We start from the raw sequence: 20,581 nt of genomic DNA on the forward strand, positions 1-20,581 counted from the left end.
TTTTTTTTTTTTTCCTGCAGTATCAATGTAATTCTGCAGTGTTTCTCATAGTTCCTGCAGGGCACCTGGCCTGTCAGGCTGTGATGTTGTTACCAATCCGTTGGAAGACAAGGTATATAACGCATCCTGGTGCAGATACTAAGATGAAGAAATACATCATCTTACAGGGATGGCATCCTATTTCTGTCCTTTTGACTAGGTTATCATTGTCAGGATGATTATCATACTTAAATGGCAGCTATTGCAACTCACCAACATTAGAAGAACACTTAAGAAAATGTCATCTTAGGTTTAGTTGCTGGTATTTTGGGGGCAGATATTTTAGCTGACTGCTCAAGGAAAACCGAGTAGGAGGCCCCCAACTCAAATTCAGTGGTAAAGGCAAGCAGGCATATCAGGGAGTTTGAAGCAGACAGAAAAGAAAAGAAGACAGCATGTACCAGTAATTTGCAAAGTAAGAGAACGCAGTAATGAGCTTGGAACAAGAAATCTGGATAACTAAAACCATGGTGTTTCTCCTTAAGCAAGGAGAATGAGTTCATACAAATGAACTAAGAGATCAAGTCACCTTGCAATCCTTGAGCAAGAAAACTCACATTGAAGCCACTGGCAGTTTAGCCTTTACTGACTTTTGAATGTCTTCATTTGAAATGGCCTTAAAGATGTCCCTGAACTCAGGGACTTTTTAAAATCAGACCCCTTTTAAGATGCCTCAAAATAGTTACTGAAGGCAGGAAAAACCATAAATCATCTATTACTTTTGAAATCCTAAATCTGAAGGATCAAATCCTAATGAAATAACGAGAAAGTAATTTAAAAAAGAGTGTCTGATACCTGAAAATATAAGATAACATGAGATAAACATTATAAACTTAGCAGAGGTCATTTTGTGTATGAAAACACATTTGCTCTTAGGAGGGAAGTGAAAATCAGTAGTGTGCTAAAACATAGAGACAACAAATGCAAATAGAAAATGGAAATTCTGAAGGAATCTCCGAAAACATGTAAGGGCACTGACAGGAGACATGAATCCTTGGGACCCAAAATTAAAAGCTAAAGAAAGAGACAGAGTTAATTAATAAAATCTAATGTGAACTATAATCAGGAGGGACAGTTTGATAAGGAAATGGTAGAAATAAATAAAAAAGAAAAATAGGAAATGAAAAAGGATATGAAAAGAATAAAGTAGAAGTGTTGGGAGACAGGATTACACAGAAGTCAACTAAAATATGTAAAGTCAGGCTCACAATATGTTAAGGTATATGATGACCTTCTTTGTTTTGTTTTGAGAAACCTGCTTTAAAAAAAATCTGCAGCACTACAGCTTGTAGGTAGAATCTCCTGATCTTGCTACCTCTTGCTGCTTCTGGGGACTTCAAACTGAATGAAATATCTACCCCAACTCTTTTTGCTCAGGTGATACATGTCTATCCAATGCTAGTATTCAACCAAAACTGGATAGCTGTGGGGGATGTTTGCACAGAAAAAATGTACTTGTCAGATGAAATAATCACCAAATTAATGTATTTTTCTCTCAATTATATTTTCCCATAAAATAAATAGGATGATAAATAAATGCAAAGTATAAATACCTAAAATGAACATTTTTTAAAAAGTATTTAATCAACAGTGCAGTCAGATGGATGACTGAGTTATCTGTTTGAAGCAACCTCCAGGCCACGCTTCGGTGATGCTTGGGGTGGTGAGGCAGCCGTGGCCATGTCTGTGGCCGGTGCAGGGCTGGCGGCAGCTGAGCCAGCCCAGAACAGGCTGTTCCAGGAACACAAGCTGGACTTTCTCCTGTCCGGCAGATGGTGATCAGCACTCAACAACCACTACTTTGGTGCTACAAAGGCCATCTGGAATGACTCATAAACCCCAGGCCACCAGCAGCTGCACCTGACCAATTAATGAGGGTCATACCTAAGCTAATTCAAGAGTTTTCAAAATTGTTATTTTTGGCCCAGTCCACAGCACCTTCTTATCTGGATTGAATTTACACCAGCTGTCAATCATCCAAGCAAAACTGACTCCCACTCTTACAAGCAGTGAGAAGAGGTCCATACCAGCTGCAAAGCAAATTAGTTCAGCATTATCAGCTGGAGGGAGGTACCTATTGGTTAAGGATGAGCAAATGCCCATGGCTATCCCTTGAGACCTCATTTACAAAATCAATCTTGACCACAAAGAAGAGATCTGCCTGGCCCATGTCAGGCATTGCAGATTAGTCACCAACACCCACCCAATGCTATCAAAGTTTGCTGACAGCCCTCACTTTATCAGCAGGGACAGAGTTCCTGTGGTCACTGCCAGGAGATGACAGTTAACTAATCTGAACTAAGCTGTCTCTGAACCTCATGAACGTCTGACTCAATACACCATCTGATGCAGATGAAAAGGCCAGTCTGTTGCAAAGATGACTTGACAAGCTAGTGGATAAAATCAAGTGTACCAAAATACTAAGGAAAGAAATAATAAAAATAATCAAGGCTGTGACACAGTTTTATACAGAGGCTAAGAGAGGTTTTAAGAATATGAGAAGAAATCGGTGGAGCCACATTAATGCCTGCTTGGTTTTAAAGCTAAAAATTTAAAAGAGCAGCTTGGCTTTATTTTCATTGAGGTGAATAAGAGCTGTTACCTTGAAAGCCATGAGACTACTCTGAAGGAAATTAGATAATGTTATCAAGAAATTAGAAAGCCCAGGGAATGGAGAAAACATTATCCTTAAACAGGATTCATGCCAGAACTTCATTGTAGGAAATAACAAAAAAGGTAGATAACTAACAGGTTTATTCAAAACATGTTTTGCAGCAGTGGAAGAATACATGACCTGGGTAATGAGCAGAACGGTATGTTTCTGTGGCACAGGCACAGTTGAACAGATCTAACAGTGGCCTGGGAAACTATGGGGCCCTGGACTTGATTTGAGCAGTTTGAAAGACACTGGGAACATCATCAAGAACAGGATGACAAAAGGGGAACATGTAGAACTTGTGATCCAGTATGAAAACCGCAGCAGATCTGTAACTGAGAAATTACATTAGAGAGAAAGGGCATGGCAAAAATGTATACAAACTAAAGGGTTGCAGATGCACAACTTACCAAGGGGTTTATTATAACATGGAGAATAAAGTGATTCTTCAAGTTATCTACATGAACTGCTGTTGAAAGCCAAAATAATGTTTGAGTGTCTTTTGTTAATATAGCTTCATCACGTGGCCCATCCACATTTTAAAAACACAAATAGAATACAAAACATGGACAGTAAGCAGTCAAAATGCAATATAAAGAGGAAACATTATTATATCAAATTATTCCAAAATATTCAAGTACCTGTTTCCATTCACACTGTAAATTTGTTTACATGGAAATGTTTTTTGGGAAAACAGCCACATGCATCTAACTGGTGGATATGCTGTAAAGTTAACTTCAAAGCAAAACTCTTCCTCACCAATTTCAAAATCTTCTTTAGAGTCCGTTATATTTATAAATCCCTTTTCTGAAAAAAAAAAAAAAAATTACAAAGGCTGGACTGCTTAATGAAGGAATTTTGACAACTGTATGTTTTATGTTTTGGTTATCACAAGCAAAAAAAGCACCATGTTACATCACAAAAGGCATCCTGTTAATCAAAATAAGATAATGCTTCAAAGTAGTACTGAAATGATGTCACTGTGTTCAGCTGCAGACAAACAATCAGAGCCTGCTGAAGTTGCATATTTGGTCAGACCAGAACCCTTCCCAAATGGTCCAACATTTCTCCCCAGTCTACCCTACAAGAGCCACAGGGCCGACAACACCATTGTTTATTTGGATTGGTTTAGGTGTGTGTTCCAGGCATTAACAGCTGCATTCTCTGGCTTTCCTCTAACAGGGAACAAAACCAGGTGGCACCTCCACTATGATCAGGTGTTAATAGTAGTTGTTTCTCCTTCTCTTAAATGAGATGAAGATTTTGCAAATAAATCATGTAGCTGTTCCTTTATTTCTCCATCTAAATTAGACATATTTGATGAAAGACAACAACAACATGAAAAAATGTTTTGAAGATGTGCATGAACCATGAACTGCCGGTACTTGCCCTGCTATGGTGGGATTAGTTTCACCTAATGGAGCTGTCTGAAGTTCAGTGACCCCCCCTAAGCTACTTGTATGGACCTCTGATAAACTCAGTGGAATGAGACATGCATGTCCAGATGTATTTCATCCTAAAATAGAAGATATCAAAGATATACTGAACTGCTTAAGAAAATATCTGTTTCTTAGCACTGACTGCTGGGGCTAGATGTCTCATGATGTGAAATGAATCACACCCAAAGAGGCTGAACAGCGGACACATGTGGGAGGAAGTTGTCCTAAATGCACCAGTGGAGCTAGAATCCACTCCATAAAAATCACAGAATCATATACATTGGAAGAGATCTCTGGAGATGTCTAGTCCAGCTCTTGCTCAGATCAGTTCCAACAAGATAAGGTTGCTCAGAGCCATGTCCATTGAGTTTGGGTATCCAAGGAAGTAGAATCTACAACATCTGGGAAACTTGTGGCAGCGTTTAATCAGCCACATGGTGAAAAACTGCACTGTAGAAATATTGCTGGACTGGGTTTTTCCTTTTGAATGCTTTTCTTTTGGTTGTAATCCTATATTCTGCTTGGCATGTTTCATCTCTGTCTAGCTTATTGGTTTAAAAATACTATCTGGAAACTCCCATATAAACCACGAAAAAAATCAGTATTTTAAAACTTGAAGCAATTCCTTTCATGACTGTTCTCCTACTTTTTGATATTAAAGGCTTATTGGTTTTATAAATTGGACCTTCATCTTTTGAATGATCTTTTGAACCTCATCCTTCCAGGCAGAATGTCATCTTTATGTGTATTGTTAACAACATGACCAGCCAAGAGTAAAAGCTTTCTCCAGAGTGCACACAAGGACTTTGGAGCAGTCTATGCCATTTCTCTGGAAAACAGCTCAGAAAACGTAGTTTCTTTCTTGAAGGAGAAAGAAAACAGCGCATTATTTCTTGGCTTATCATTTTTTTTGGCAGGTTTAAGTGCATTTCTGCCAGAGAAACTGTGAACATGATTATTCAGTAATGACAGAGAGGTGAGATGAAATTCTTGAGATTGGAATCAAAGCTTTCAAGTCTGTGTATTTATTGTATTTGTTTATTTGTTGCTTTAAACCTAATATGTGTTGCAAAATAGCTTGCATATTCCTGAATCAAGATTATGTAGTGCTAAAAATTCTTTATTCAACACTGGTGGAAACTGAGCATAAGAACTGCAGAAACAAAGAGCCTTGCAGCTGCATTTGTTGACTTGATCTCTGCTGCACTTTAAAGTGGCCTAACTACTCTGTCTGAGCTGACCAGCTACACAAGATGGGATGAGTTGGTGAAGTACCAATTAGCAAAGAGCAAACAAGAGCTGTCTGGCTGCAAGGCATTATTAGAGATTAGAAGACAATCCATCAATGTAGTTATGTTAGCCAGGCTCCTCAGGCAATACAGTATGTGCCAACCAAAACAGTTTTCTCTTGGTTAAGTTACATCATGACCATTACAAGTGTAGCTATAGGTGCTGACTCATGCACAATGATGGTTTAAAGGTAGGACACTGATCATTTCAGAAACTGCTACACTATCTACGTCCTGCTGAAGTTGAACTTGGGATGATAGCACAAATTCACACCAACATGGGTTGTCATTAATACGTTAAACTGAAGGCTGGGGTGGATCAGAAGCATGGCTGTTAGCTAGGTATGACAACATCCCCCCACTTTAATCAACCATGTAAATAAACAAACAGATTTTTTTTATCAGCAAAGCCAATGAGCTCTCAGAAGATTTGCCTGCATAAGGAGTATTAAGGAGGATACAGACAATCATCGTAGCTTGGCATACCCCAGTCAAAAAATATCCTTTTCAGAAATACAGCCTACCAGAGACAGTGACTCAAATACCCCCTGTTACTGTGACACACACTCACACCTGGTAGTTTATGGATCCAAGAAACCACTATTTCTGAACCGGGCACCAGTACTGAGAAAGAAGCACTACTTCTACACTACTTCTGCACTACTCGCTCACTCCTACCTTCTTGTTTACTAAGAAGATGTGTGTATTAGAAATGCCCAGATATTGTACTCAGTTACTGTAAATGATGAGAACTTCCTGCTCAATGGTAGGCAGAAGCTGAAAAGAGGATACTGCACTGAAAAAGTAATTTCTGAAGAGACTGGGGTAAGTGTTCTCACTTCCTACTGTTTCTAGCCTAGGTGTTGTAAACTCTGAGAGAAACTACATCTAAGGTCAAATGTATGCTGGGTGCTTTGGAAAGCCTTGTTCTCAGCGCTACAGACTGCAGCTCCAGGCACACCAGTCAGAAAATTAATCCCAGTGCTTACTCCTGCAGCATGGTCCTAACTACAGCTTTCCTTTTTATGCCTTATTTCCAGACTTATGCCTATTTGTATATTATTTCCATCTGAGAAACAAGGTTTGCAGTTGAGGCTGTTCTGGACTAACTTCAACACTACTTGCTTTTAAATCAACACATTGCTTAAGCAGAATGAGGTTTCCTTTGGTATGCTTTTGATTTTTAAAATTTTCAGGCCTTGTGTAGCTTGGTATTGGAGGATGGTTCCCTTTCAGCACCTGAAATGCAGAATACATGCAGAACAACCAATAATGCTGGAGTAGTTGTCTCTTTAGTTTTGGGCTTTCCTTCAGATCTATCATAGCTGCAGCCGCACTTCTGCATGACAGTTTGCCAGCTCTGTCGAGTCATGCTATTCATCACCTCTCTGGGCTTACATTCTCAATTAACACAAAGGCTTTTATTTCCTTTCTGCTACCAATTCCATGGGTTTTGGAGCTAAAATTCTCCCTCAGATTTACTTTCCCATAAAAAATTTGGCAAACTCAAATGGCTACTTGTCAGTCACTCCCTTGCCATAAGAGGAAACAGTCTTTTCTCATTTGTTCTGGGTTTTGGGTGGGAGAGCCCACCTCCAAGAACCTTCCAACTGATTCTTTCCTGTCAGACCCAGGTCAGGCCCGGTACAGATTTTGTATCTGCTTTTTTCTGTACAAGAGGAACAAGTACCTGAAGGGACCATACAAAATAGCAGAGCAGAGACCATGAGAATCTCTGCCTTACCTCCCCACCTCTGAAGGTGCAGCAAAGGTGGAGTGAAGGTCCCATATGTGAGTGAAAGGGAGATTCAGTGGGAGCAAGTGGTGAGGAGGACATAGACCATGGCTACAGCTTTTCAAAACCCATAAATGGAGTCACAGCAGGATGTTTCTGTCTCACATTAGTTGAAACCAGTCACTGGTCATTCCAGACTCTGGTCAAACTAACACACACAGAGCATTAACAGATGAACACACAGGGCAGGTCATGCATTTTATATTCTTGGACAGCTCCAGAAATGGTGTTCTCTGCAGTGCTTTACCTCTAGCTATTTTTATCTGCTCTGCAGCTGCCTACATCTGAGTTGGTGGCACAGAGAAGGGCTACACAACTACACTACTCCCTGCTGCCCAGAAAGCCCAAGGCATAGTCCCCTGGGGAATCTATATCTCTGTGTCCCCACAAAAAGCCACTCTGGCTTTGTGTCACACTGGCTGAGACTGACCTACAATAACATAAGATGAATCCCAGTATGTGTTTCTAGAGATACCATTGAAACAATCATGAAGACTAGATCTCTAAACAGTGCCATTTCATTTAACTTCTAAAAGCACTGTCTTTTAATGGGAATTATTTGAAAAACATTAGAAAGCAAAGGTTGATTATCTCTGGGTACCAGAATGAATCAGTTCAGATTAATCTCTTGGCTCTTGTGGACTGCCGGTAAGTGCAAACACTTTTCCCTTAGAAAAGGAACTACAAATATACGCTGCATACCTGAAAGCAAGGAACTTTCACATGGAAAACAAAGAAAAACAATCAAGGGACAAAATTAACACCAGGGGTTGGAATTACCTAAAACTGTAACCAAAGCAGTTTGATTCGGATGAACAGTAGAAGAACAGGTATAATGTCCACTATCACTTCTTCCTGCAGCTGAAGTAAATGCATACTGGATCCGAATCGCCGAGAGATCTGTTTGGTAGTCTAATCCTTCAAACTGGTGATCCTAGTTTTCAACAGAGATTCCCATTTAATCAGTTGTCAGATTAGTTATAGAAACAATTAGGTTTTTTCTGTTTTAAAATATGCCCTGTCTTCTTACCTGCTCAACTTCTTTGTTTTCAAAAGATAATTTTATACTGAATTTATAATTATGGTGAACAGCTCTACATCTGATCATCAACGGTTCCCCGACTTTAAGAAGTAATTTAGGTAAAGGTGCTTCTTGGTTTTCATTTAAATCTACAAAATCAGAACACAGTCACTGAAACAACTGTTACTTTTCTGTTACTGAAACAACTGTTTGAAACAAACTGTCTGCTAATGCTGTATAGATATCCATTATTACATTGTAATGATAACTAGAATTTTGGAAAATTACACATTAACCATGAAATTAGTAAATTTGTTGGATTTTCTCATAATTTACAATATATCTATAGTACACAGTTCAGCATAGATCTTAGGTCAGGTTTATTTAAAAAACAGACAAAACTGAATTTATGTATTAATTTATTATTATTTATAAATGTATATATTTGGGAACACTTTGAAGAGCATTGCAACACAGTCCTAAAAGCATGAAGAAAAATTAGTAGATGTTTAGCAAATGTAGAAGGCCAAGTCATTTTTTACAGAGATGACAAATAGCTATTAGAATAGGATTTTAAACATGCGACAGAGCAGTCATATTCAGTTGGATTTGTTTCAGTGATTACAAGGAAGTAGCTTAGCCCAGAAAGTAGAAAGAACTCAGATGAGCAGTGCAACTAACATCAGTGTCAGGATCCAGCTTGCATGTAAGTAAACCTTAGAGGGAAGTTACCTATTGTAAAGAGGCTGGTGCATTCTCTGCCCAGGTCATTAACTGCACAGCACCATATATAAGTTTGAAATAATTCATGTTGTACCTTCTGTATGCCACCTATTTCCCCAGGTTCTTCATGTATTTTATCAGGGCAACTGCAATTACAAGCACAATTATTCATTGAGTCATTTGGTTAACCTCAAGCAAATAAATCTGATAAATCTCCAAGCTATGAGAATATGTAAACAATAGTGGGAAAACTGGATCTTACATAGCCAAATAAAAAGGAACTAGGAAAGGTGAAGATAAGAAAATAAAAATATCACAGCCTAGGCAGAAATACGAGCTTAAATGACCTGAATATGCCCCAACTGACTCAGAGACAGGTAATGCTGTGACTAAAATTTGGACAAGAGTAAAATCATAGAGGTTGATCTTTCATATCACGTCTCTGAATTTCTGGTGGTGGGAGCTGCTGCAAATCCATTGGCCATTATGAGTCCCAGATCCCAAACTGCCATGCTCCAGAGAAAGGCATTATTCCTGCTGTTAATAGAATCAACTTTATATATTAATAAAGTGGGGAAAAAAAAAATTAGTTTGGAAAATCATGATCCCTTATAACATCTTCCTGGCTCTAATGCTTCAGGTGACTGTCCTTGCTGACTGGAAAAAAGGGTAGAAAGGAGGACGCTGGGAACTACTGACCTGTCAGCCTCTCCTCTGTGCCTGGGAAGGTCATGGAATGGATCCTCCTAGAAGCTATGCTAAGGCACACAGAGGACGGAGGTGACTCGAGACAGCCAGCATGGCTTCACCACAGGCAAGTCCTGCCTGACTAACCTAGTGTCTTCTATGATGGAGTGACTACATCAGTGGACAGGGAAGAGCTACAGATGTTGTCTATCTGGAATTCTCTAAGGCCTTTGCCATGGTCCTGCACCACATCCTTCTCTCTAAATTGGAGGGATATGGATTTGATGGGTGGACTGTTTGGTGGATGAGGAATTGGTAGGATGGTTGTATCCAAAGTCAGTTACATTGGTAGGATGCCTTTCAGTACTTAAAGGGGGCCTCTGAGAAAGTTCAGAACAAACTTTCTAGCAGGGTCTGTTACGATAGGACAAGGGCTAATGGTTTTAAACTAAAAGAGGGTACATTCAGACTGGATATAAGGAAGAAATTTTTTACAGTGAGGGTGGTGAAACACTGGAATAAGTTGCCCAGAGAACTGTTAGGTGTCCCAGCCCTGGAAACATTCAAGGTCAGCTTGGATGGGGCTTTGAGCAACACAATCTAGTGGAAGATGTCCCTGCTCATTGCAGGGCGATTGGACTAGATGACCTTTAAAGGACCCTTCCAACCCAAACTATTCTATGATTCACGTTTCCAAAAAGTGTGAAAAACTAGAGGGAAATACGATACCTTTGATTTGCTCTTGTGACATCAAAATAATAGAATCTGGAATAGATTTTTTCAAGCCAAGAGCTTAAAGTTTCCAAGAGAGCACAACAGCCAACATTTCTAAGAAAAATGTGTTGCAGCATTCCAAAAGTGGATCATGCAGACACAGGTTTTCAACCAGCACGTGGGTGTGCAACCCGGCAGAGCCTGGCTCCAAAAATTCTGACCTAAAGCTCTTCTTCAGTTACCTTTCCAGCTCAACAGGCACACTAAGCAGTACAAAGCCTTCCCGTTCTCTTTCAGAAGATGGTAAACTTTCAGTCTAGAGACTCAACATGCATATAAACATATATCATACCTCTTTTCAGGTGTTTTGCAAAATATCCACTCCACAGAGGGTTGGGGGTAGCTCTCAGATATGCACTCAATAACATCTGATTTTTCTCTTTTCCTGAAATAGGGTTTGCCTGGTTTCTCTGTCAAAAATCATGCAAATGTTTAAGAATGCTTAAAAAATTTTGGAATGGTGTTTTGCTCATTTCATAGTACATGAAGTTACAGAGTTGTAATTTGTTTCAGGAGGTTTCAATACCAAGGGAATAGAAAATTATTCTGCCCTAGGGGTATTGTGGGTTGGTCTCATGAGCTTTTCAGCCTTGATTGCTAAATGCACAGCTTCCCCCTAGCAAAGGCCTGCCTCTGTACACCAGAGGATAATCCTGAGACTGATACTGAAAGGTGCTAATTTGCTGTGGTTGCTATTCATTTCACAGGGCAGGAGAACAGATACCTTTTTAAATAACATTCCAAGGCCGTGGCCTTTGGTGGAGTATCTGTTGAGACTACAAAGTCTCTACACATAATGGGATCATTGCATACTACTCAGTAAGATCAGATATGGGATGGAAAAACAACGGGTGATAATGACTTCTGATAACCATCAGACTTCTCTATCCTATTTTGTAACTGAGAGGGAAAAGGTTCCTAGACAACTCCCAGTCCCCTAAACCTGTCAGGCACAGACTTGGACTAATACAGAAATTTAACGTATTAAAACTGCTAAAGATTTGACTCAAAATGAAAATTACTGAGTATGGTTTCAGGTCATTTTACAATTGAAATTACAGCTTCCACCCAGAAGAGCGACATTTTCTTTACAGTCATACTTCCACTGCCTGCAAGGTGGCATGCTAAGGTGCAACTAATACTTTTGGCTTTTTAATTTCTTTCTTCATTTATCTCTTATAATCTGGGCCTAGAAGGCTTTTTTTCACCTATGGAGATCACATCTCATTTGAAGGATTCACATCTAGCCTGGAGGATTTTATGAGAGATGTAATTACAATATTAGATTGAGAGGAGCAAAGAGAATGCAATCCAAGCAATTGATATGTAAAAGATCTTCATTGAGACAGTTTCAAACTACTCTTGCTTGCACATGTAATAACATTTTTTACCCATAAAGCCTAATTTATATAGTAGGTAATATTTAATTAAAGATTTAATACCCTGTCCCCTCAATGAAGCTCTTTAAATTATAATTGAGACATGTAATAGGCCTTCAATAAAAGGAGATACTGGAGGTAACACTTCTGACACCAGAGAGAGAAAAAAAGCCAAAGAGAATAAATACTTAAAAAAAAAAATAGAGAGGGAATAAAAAATGTTGATTAGTCTCAGTTTATTAAAAATAAGGCAAGTAATGATGCTTGTTGTTGAATCTGTCTCTAGAAGGGTTTGCCAGTCTTTTAGATGTTTGGACTGATGTTTTGTTTATTTTCTTTGAAATTTCTTTTATATTTTTAAATTTTATCTTTAAATTTGGCCCTTCCCAGACAAAATAATACAGTATTTGTCTTCTGTTAAAAAAAAAAATCATGTCAATGTAGGTCTTTTTTTTTTTTTTTTTTTTTTTTTTTTTTTTTTTTTTTTTTTTTTTTGAGATGTTCTTGGACACCCCTACTTAGAAACAGAAGCTTGAACTTTACTTCAGCAGTGCTTCTGTGTCAGAGATGTCTCTTGTGTGATCCTTGAGAAAATTAAATCAAATCTGCTCCCACTGTGGGCCTTTCAAAAAGTCACACCTCGCCCATGCTGTCATGAGCATTTAACAGCGGCTAAAATTTCAGCTTCTTGGGCACCCTTGTGCTGAGCAGCTGTAGTACTGATGTGTTTTACTCTAAACCCAAATAAACAAGTAAAGACTGGTATTGAGAAAAGTGAGAGTGGGACAAAGCATGACTTCAGAGTGCCAGAGACCCAAAACCAAAAGGGATGTCCCGATCTGGTCCATATAACAGCCCAGCTGGCAACACCAAGAATGAACAGGTTAAGATGCAAGCAAACAAATCTAGCCTGTGAGCTTTGAGAGCACATAAAAGCCACCCTCGATTTATCCCTTTTGGCACAGAGGGGAATCTCTCATAGGGGAGAAGAGAGCTGCTATGCATTTACATCTTTATTTGTTCATTTGCATGGTTTATTGACCAGCGAAAGCTGACTCTCACGCAGCCTGTGGTTTTGACTTCAGCCTCAAAGACAGCTCCAAGTCCTATGCAAATCTAGCAAGATGCTTGAAATGCAGCACATAAGAGCTTTATTGCTTTGACTGAACTTGAGCCTCTCCCCTTGAATTTATTGATGGATTAACCCCTTTCATCTGAGATATACTCACTTCGGATGAGAACAGACACAACTACTGTGTAATTGCCGGTTTTACTTATGACCGAGAGGGTGTATTTTCCAGCTTGCTTTTCTTTTATTTGAGAAAAAGCCAAAGATGTAACATATCTATAAAAAAAAAAAGTAAAGCTCTATTCATTATCTAGAAGGCAGTATGCAGCACACACTATAAAATGTCAGCTCTTTAGCTCTTGCAAACACCCTTCAGAGATACTAGTATTCATTATTTATATAGTGCCCTTCAACCTGAAGTGTTTTCATCATGTATCTTCCTACGGAAGCAGCACGTAGGAATTTAGAACCACAGGTACCATATACTTAACGCTGAGTATCAGTACAGATGGACTTCCTGAGCTTGGGACAGCTGCGGAGGTCCACAGGGAAATGCTTTACTTGCAGTCCTATCCTGCGTGTTTTGCAGGGAGAGGCAATAATCCAGCCTTAGGTTCTAGCCCAGGTTTGGCTGTGAGAATCAGGATGCTGTTACTCTTGTTTTTTCTGATCTGTAGTGTGACCTTAACAAGTCACATAATTCTTCATGCCTCAGTTTCTTTGACTATAAAATCATGATTTTTGCCTCACATGAGCACTGAAAAGCTCAAATTGATTAATGTCAGAAAGTCCCTGGAGATTCCCATACATGATGCTATACAAATTAAAAGAACGTGCTTATTTGAAACTATGCTAGGCTTTAAGATTCACATGTGTCTCTGTGTCTAAATGTCAATCAACAATGTGCTGCTGGGTGACAACAGTTAAGAAAGATTAGAAGATTTAAAAAGATAATGCATAACATGAAATTAATCACAAGCACAGTCACAGAAAATATTCCACTGGCATCCTAAAATAAATGATCTCTTAAAGGATCTTTGATCCAGTACATCCCTTGACCTACCTATTCTCCGAGTCCAGTGAAGGTTTACAAGCTTTGCTCTCTTTAAAGAACCAAAAGCATGAAATGATCTCCGAAATGTTCATTATCATCCTTAATTCAATATCTTCATACACATTGACTTCCACATTTTTAGTTGGTTGATAGATATTCTCTGTTCCTTGAGAATTCAAATAACACCCAAGATCTTCCAGAATGTTAGAAATCTGCAATGCAAGAGGACAGATTGTTATATATTTATTAGCAACTAACTTTATTTGCTTTTTTTCATTAAAATATTTTAAAAGAATGATCTGGAAAACTTTTCATAAATTAATACTTCCTTGTAATACTCAAATATGAATACAAATTGTATTGAAATAACACCTTCATCATACCTTCATTTTGGTTTTGATTCTTTTTTTTTTTTTAATTTCTACTGTCCAACTTATTCATAAATATGTTGAATTCTACTGCATAAGAAATTGATATTGGATTCCTGGTGAATTAGTTAATTCTGTTCTCTAGACAGACATAACAGAACAGTTTTAGTCAGAAGCACAATTTCCCTTAGTGATATAGGCTATTCTTTAATGTCATTTTTGTTTCCTTTCAAGTAGAGCCACAGAAAGACACAGAATTATAATACTACTTTTCTGTTTGCAACCTCAATGCAAAGGCAGGGTCAGAATGTTTTTTTTTTTAGCATCCCACTGCTTCTCACTATATCATCTAGCTAGACTGCTTCTTGACTCCTTGGGGGCTTTAGTAGGTAAGAATTTGAGCTGGGCGCCTTCACACCTTTCATTTCCTCACTACTGCATACAGCTAAAGGAGAATTGGAAACAGAAAGAGAATATTCCACAGTCATTATGAAAGCCACTGACATATTAATGAGTCTCTAATCTTAGCTGCAGCAAAAGATGGCAAGTACATAGCTCCATGTGAAGAGTAGCCCTAAATGTCTCCCTTACTTTGGTGGGTGAAATTTATCCGATATAAATTTATGAAAGGACAGAGTTCATTGCATTCTCTGTCCCACACTGTGCTTGGCCAGTTGGTTCTTCTCATACCTTGCTCCTTCTTTTTCCCTTTGCTTGATCTGAGAAGTATCTAGAGATAACAGCCATATTCTGCCTCATCAGATACAAGCACAGTACAGCTTTGGCTGGTATACCTTCATATGTTATCTGAATTATTGATTTATTTGTCCAGAAATTAAAAATATTTCATAAGACTGTCTTGAAACAAGAATCCTCAGGAAATAGTTTAAGCACAAGTCTCAGCTGCTTCATGAATTTAGTTGCATATTATCTCTTCTTGGCCTTCTGCCATTTCAAGTCAGAAGAGAAGAAAAAAAAAAATCACATTTGATTCCCTGTCCAGCTTTGGTGTCTCAGTCAAGGTTTAGATCAGGCAGGGATTTGTGTTCTTTGGTGGCGGGAATAGAGAGCAGCTCCCCATCAGTCCCAGCAGCCGTGGCACACATACACTGTGGCAGGACACCAGTTCACACCGTGGTCTCAGCAATCCCCTCTTAAGGGAACATGTTTTTTATGTTGATATACTTCCAGTAGTGTTGAGCAATATTCAGCGATATTCAGGCATGCTGATGTGAGACAGCATCAAAGCAGTAATTTAAATATCTGTTTTAGAGAAAACTGGTACTGACCTATGTACGGTTTCAGAGTATGAATTGTGATATATATTTCCCTCTAACCTTCTGTAGTATAAATATATATTTGGCCTAACCCTGGATATTTTGACTGTAACATCCCCACACCCTAAAGGTTTAGGGTGTTGTAAGCTTCTGGGAAGGTATTTCTGGAATGGACAGGAATATTTCATAAGCAACTTGTTCTCTGTTTTATTACCTTAGGAGATACCGATGTTTCTGGTGTTCCTGAACCTTCATCCTTCTGGCTGATAAAAACACAGGTGATCTCAGATGTATTTTGATTCATTGCAGAAGTGAAAATAACTGCTGTCATAACAAGAACTGTAAAACAGAAATAGAAAACAAATGTCTAGATCTCTGCTCAGGGATAGTAATTTTAGTAAAAATAAAATACAACAAAACTATAGAAAGATTACATCTTAAAAAAAAAACACAAAAGGAATATGCAGATATTGTGTGCATTTGCAAACTGTATTTGTGTATTGAAGCTGAGTGGAGGCACTATTTGGAGAGCCTTTCAAAAGCACAGATACATCACACTTTAGAAGTATGTCCCATAATGTGGCAGAAAATGTCTAAAGACAAAAGCCTCTATGCGTTATAGAGGCTCCTTTAGAAACCACATTATAGAACACAGGTTCCTTCTTGCAGGTCACTTCTGTATCCACGTCTCTGGAAGAACCCCCAAGCACCAAACCCTGCAGCTGCAGGTCAGCGTTTGACCATTGTGAGCTGCTCCCAAACAATGGGATGATCATGCACCATCCCTCCCATCAGCATTAAGGAGGTCTCCAAGTCAGAAACACTCCCCAAGCACCCCTCACTCCGGCTCAAAGCAATAGCAAAATATAGTCCTCCAACTTGCAATGGCAAAATAAAGTCCTTCAACTTGCCTCTGGAGCCCACACTCAGCTCACCCAATGACTCAAGATCTAGCCTTCCATTTTCCTTCTCTACAGGACAGGTTGCATTTGATCTGACATACTGGACACTCTCCTGAGTCTTCCTGGCATGGATTTGTGCACCCCGACATCTTGCAAATGAGGTCTAGGTTAGATGCTGCTTCTCTTGAGATGCCATTCACAGCCTTGTGCTCTTCCCCCTCTGGGAAGCAAATAAGGCAGCAATTCCCACTATTTTGATGAAAGCAGATGCAAAAAGTGGAGGACAAGGAAGAGTAAGCCCATGGCTTTCTCCTTCTTTCTCCTTCCTCCATACCTCCCTGGCTTTGTCATGACCCAGGAGCCTATACAGCCAGGACAGCCTACTTGCCAACTCCAAGCCCTAGCAAGAGTAGCAAATGTCATTTCTCCTTACGGGTAAGGAGCAGTGGGAAAGTTTGTGGTGCCTCAAATGCATCATCTCTCTAGAATGCTTCATATGAGCCTTTCTGCAGGGACTGCATCTTGAAATGTCACCTTTTAGCCTTAAGGGAGCTATATAATAATCCTGTCCCCACTGTTGCACATAAACAATAAAAACACAAGTAAGACTGCACAACTGGCTTGGTGAAATGTGTCTGATTTCCATTAAGAACTTAAAGCCAGCCCTTTACAGTACAAATAAGCACTGAATCATAAAATAATCTCTCTCTCCTGGTGACCTGGAAAATTTCTGCCCTCAAGTCTTGGTTTGCTGCTTTTCTTTTTTCTTCCCCTCAGCTCCTGAGATGGTTGGACATAAAGCAAGGTGCAGAGTTGAAGGAGAAAAAAAGGTTAATATATTGGGAAGAGCTTGAAGGATGAAAGTAGTGAGATTGTTTCTGCAGGTGATGGAAAGAGCAAAACTAGAAGGAAGAAATAAGTAAGACTTGCTGCCGTCTCCTCTGACATTTGTGCCTTCTGGAGCTGCCTGAGCTCTAAGCTGGCAACACTTTGACAACCACTTCTCAGGTCTCTTGGCAAATGTGGATTAAAACTGAGTCCTCATTCAGGCACCTAACATACATTTCATTTTGGGTGCCATCTTTCCACAGTATACACAGACAATGGTCTGCTTTTGCAGACCTCTGAGGAAGAATTTACCCATCTGTCTGTGATTCCTAAGAGATGTGAACAGGACTTCTTTGTGGAGACATGTTTCTCCCTCTATTGGCTATAAAGATAATGTTGGCACTTCTTGACACGGTGAGTGCCAGAGAGTAGCTGAAAGGCAGGTATGCATTAGGTATCTACATCAAGTATGCTGCATTCCTCATCATTGATGCAAGCTATGTTTCCAGCCCTCTTGCTAGCCTTTCACCAAGTCCTTCTCTGCAGAGCTTTCTCCACTTCGGTTTTTTGTTTACCTTTCACCCTTTCAAACCATAAACCATCTGAGTGGCTCACAGACAGAGGCTTAGCTGATGGAAACCCACCTATGTCCACTGATTTCCAAGACACACCAGCTGAAACCACTTGAAAATGTGACCTCAAAAGATCAACTCATTTGGCATGTTTAGAATTTCCTTGCTTCTGATCTGCAAATAGTTTTAGCTTCTGATTGTACAAGCCAAGCTAATTTATCCCTGGCATTACTCCACTTTGCTCATATTGCCTTGTTAGCAGGATGCCTAGCATCACAGTAGGAAAGGGAAAGATGTATTTAAACACAGGGAAAAGATCTGCAGCTAAAAGTTGGGCAGAAGCAAACAGATGTAGCAACCAGACTGTGAGCAAGACATGCAAAAACCATGTCTGATGAACTGGAACTGCATCTGTAAAGGATGGTATGTGGGAGTCTATGCTGGAAGAGGGAGTAATGAGCACCCTGACACACTCATGTATAAGAGAAAATGGGACTCCTTGTCCTGGTAACTGCTATAGCTTGTCACTGATGTACTCTGCCTTTATTTATGTGAAATCCAGGATGTTTTTTAGGGTAAGGAAGGATATTTTGAAACCGAGATGATTCCAGCTGCTGTACAATGAGGAAAAAAAGGAGTAATGTGACAGTCAGAAGTATTTACATAACAGGCAGTGGCCTAAACTTGTGTAGGTCTAAGATAAATATGTTACATATTGACAAAATAGAAAATGAGAGCATGAATGAGCTTTTCAGAAGAAGTAGAATCAAGAAAATAAATATTTGGAAAATGGTAATGCTCTGATTCACTGTCTTGATCTTTCAGCTTCTATCTGGCCTGTTCAAAGGCTGCTGTTACGGTCATCAGTCATCCTCTCAAAGCCCTAAGTAAGAACTGCAGAAACTGAAAACACTGGGGAAGGAATATCAAATATGTAGTGTGCATAATCATCTTGTGTACTGCCAGACTGTAGTGAAGCTGGAATGGAAATAAATTGCTGCCTCTGAACAATGTTTGTTTATTCCTGCTTTCCATCTTCATAATCTTCTTATAGGTTATACAAAAATAAATGCAGTAGGAGAAATCTTGTTCTCACTGAAGTCAGACAAACCTCTAGTTGCCATAAATTGAGTCAGGATTTCATCAAGATGTGTAGGCACATACGTGGGGAAATGCCTGTACAAGTCAAAAAGTGGGCTTACATGTTACACTGCTGAGAAGAAAGGCCTGAATCTACTGTAGCAATTCAAACCAAAAAGCTATGTTTAAGCTAGTTCAGCTATCAGATGGCTCACCTAATGGAACTGCTTACAAAATTTTATTTTCAAGACTGAAGTAGCCTTTGGAAAATTGGGAAAGTCTCTCCAAAATATGTTGAAAGTCTAAGTTTATCAGAAAGAGAATAGATGAGGAACTGAAACACTGTGAAGGATGAAGAGAGAACCTTTCCCTTTGTACCAAGGGATGCATCTTGTGTTTGTGTTCAACTAGGGGTGCTTAGCATTTTACACCAGTCAGGACTTTCCCAGACACTGAACAATCTTTCACTCTGCAGCTCAGGGGTCTTACATAAAGCAAACTATATTTTGCTACTTATTTGGATTCTGACTGTTTTCTCTGGGTGAGATACTCTGGATCAAGTTTCCAAAATGTTCATTCTGATCAGGGAAGGTAGAAAGACCCTTTTTCCAGGAAAGCTGTAGTTCTGCCACGGTCAAGTGCTGCCAGAAACAAATCTGTAAAAGTGGTGACATGGGTGAGCATAATAAGCATGCATTAACTCTTAAAACCCCCACACCTTTGCACGTGGCTGCCTTTTTCTCAAATCATGCCCTAAGTGGTGGATGCTGAAGTTAGAATTTTACTCAATATAAATTTGATAAAAATCAGAGGGAGGCCGGATAGGTAAAAAACCCTGATCTTAAATGAATTAGTACCTTTTACCTGTACCTTCTTTCTCTCCTATCAAACAACTTCTGACCTTTCAGCACACCTTCCTTCCTTAATGTCTTTATCCTTTCAAATTAAATAACTCCCAGCTTCTAAAAAAAATGCAATCTGTGAGTTCATTCTCACACGGTGAGGGGGCCAGAGGTGTTGCTCCATGCTGCAGAATAATAACCACGTTAGAACAAGGTTTAACAAGCGAGGTGGGTGACAAGATGCTTCCTCTGCAGCTCATGCTGTGTCTAGTTGTAATACTGGATGGGGTACACCTAGGTCAGGACCACTCATTTATCTAGTCTTACCAGTTAATTACAGCAAACATTACATGAACCGATTTAATTATGCAGTCATGTTCAAACATGACTGGGATTTGAGACTGAAAAAAAAAAAAAAAGCCTATAGAGTGTGGCAGCTCTTCAGGAGGGTTTAGTGGAAGGGAACCAAGAATCTCGAGACTTGAATCACTGAGCAGGAAAGCAGTGAGACGAGGGGAGCAGGGGAGCCCACGAGGTTTCGTGAAGTGCTTGATGAGGCTCTGTGTACTGAGTCAAAAACTAATAATGAGAAACAACACGGGTATTCTACAGCACCCTGGAACGCCACCCTCTGCCTGCAACCCTCTACTGGACTGGTTTTCCATCCGGATCCGCCCCCCGCTCCTATTTTTACCACCTGAAGCCGTTCAGGGTACGCCGCCCCCCGGTTTGTCCCGGGGCCCCGAGCCGGGTCCCCTCAGCCGGAACGCGAGCGCCACAACGCACC

General features: G+C 39.6%; 1 protein-coding gene across 1 annotated transcript in view; it reads right to left on the minus strand.

Annotated features, from left to right (window-relative positions):
* The window catches only part of FLT3 (fms related tyrosine kinase 3), a 32,943-nt gene extending 15,390 nt beyond the window's left edge, over positions 1-17,553 (minus strand). The window contains exons 1-9 of the mRNA XM_026860164.1: positions 17,535-17,553; positions 15,785-15,909; positions 13,935-14,137; positions 13,032-13,147; positions 10,716-10,833; positions 8,972-9,108; positions 8,249-8,388; positions 7,999-8,152; positions 3,337-3,502 (exon numbers count right to left, since the gene is read on the minus strand). Of these exons, the coding sequence (XP_026715965.1) occupies positions 3,337-3,502; positions 7,999-8,152; positions 8,249-8,388; positions 8,972-9,108; positions 10,716-10,833; positions 13,032-13,147; positions 13,935-14,137; positions 15,785-15,909; positions 17,535-17,553 (1,178 nt within the window). The remainder of the gene's footprint in view (positions 1-3,336; positions 3,503-7,998; positions 8,153-8,248; positions 8,389-8,971; positions 9,109-10,715; positions 10,834-13,031; positions 13,148-13,934; positions 14,138-15,784; positions 15,910-17,534) is intronic.
* Positions 17,554-20,581: the final 3,028 nt, after the last annotated feature.

Source organism: Athene cunicularia (genome assembly GCF_003259725.1).
Source record: "Athene cunicularia isolate RWA chromosome 1 unlocalized genomic scaffold, athCun1 chr1_part1, whole genome shotgun sequence".
Classification (NCBI taxonomy): domain Eukaryota; kingdom Metazoa; phylum Chordata; class Aves; order Strigiformes; family Strigidae; genus Athene; species Athene cunicularia.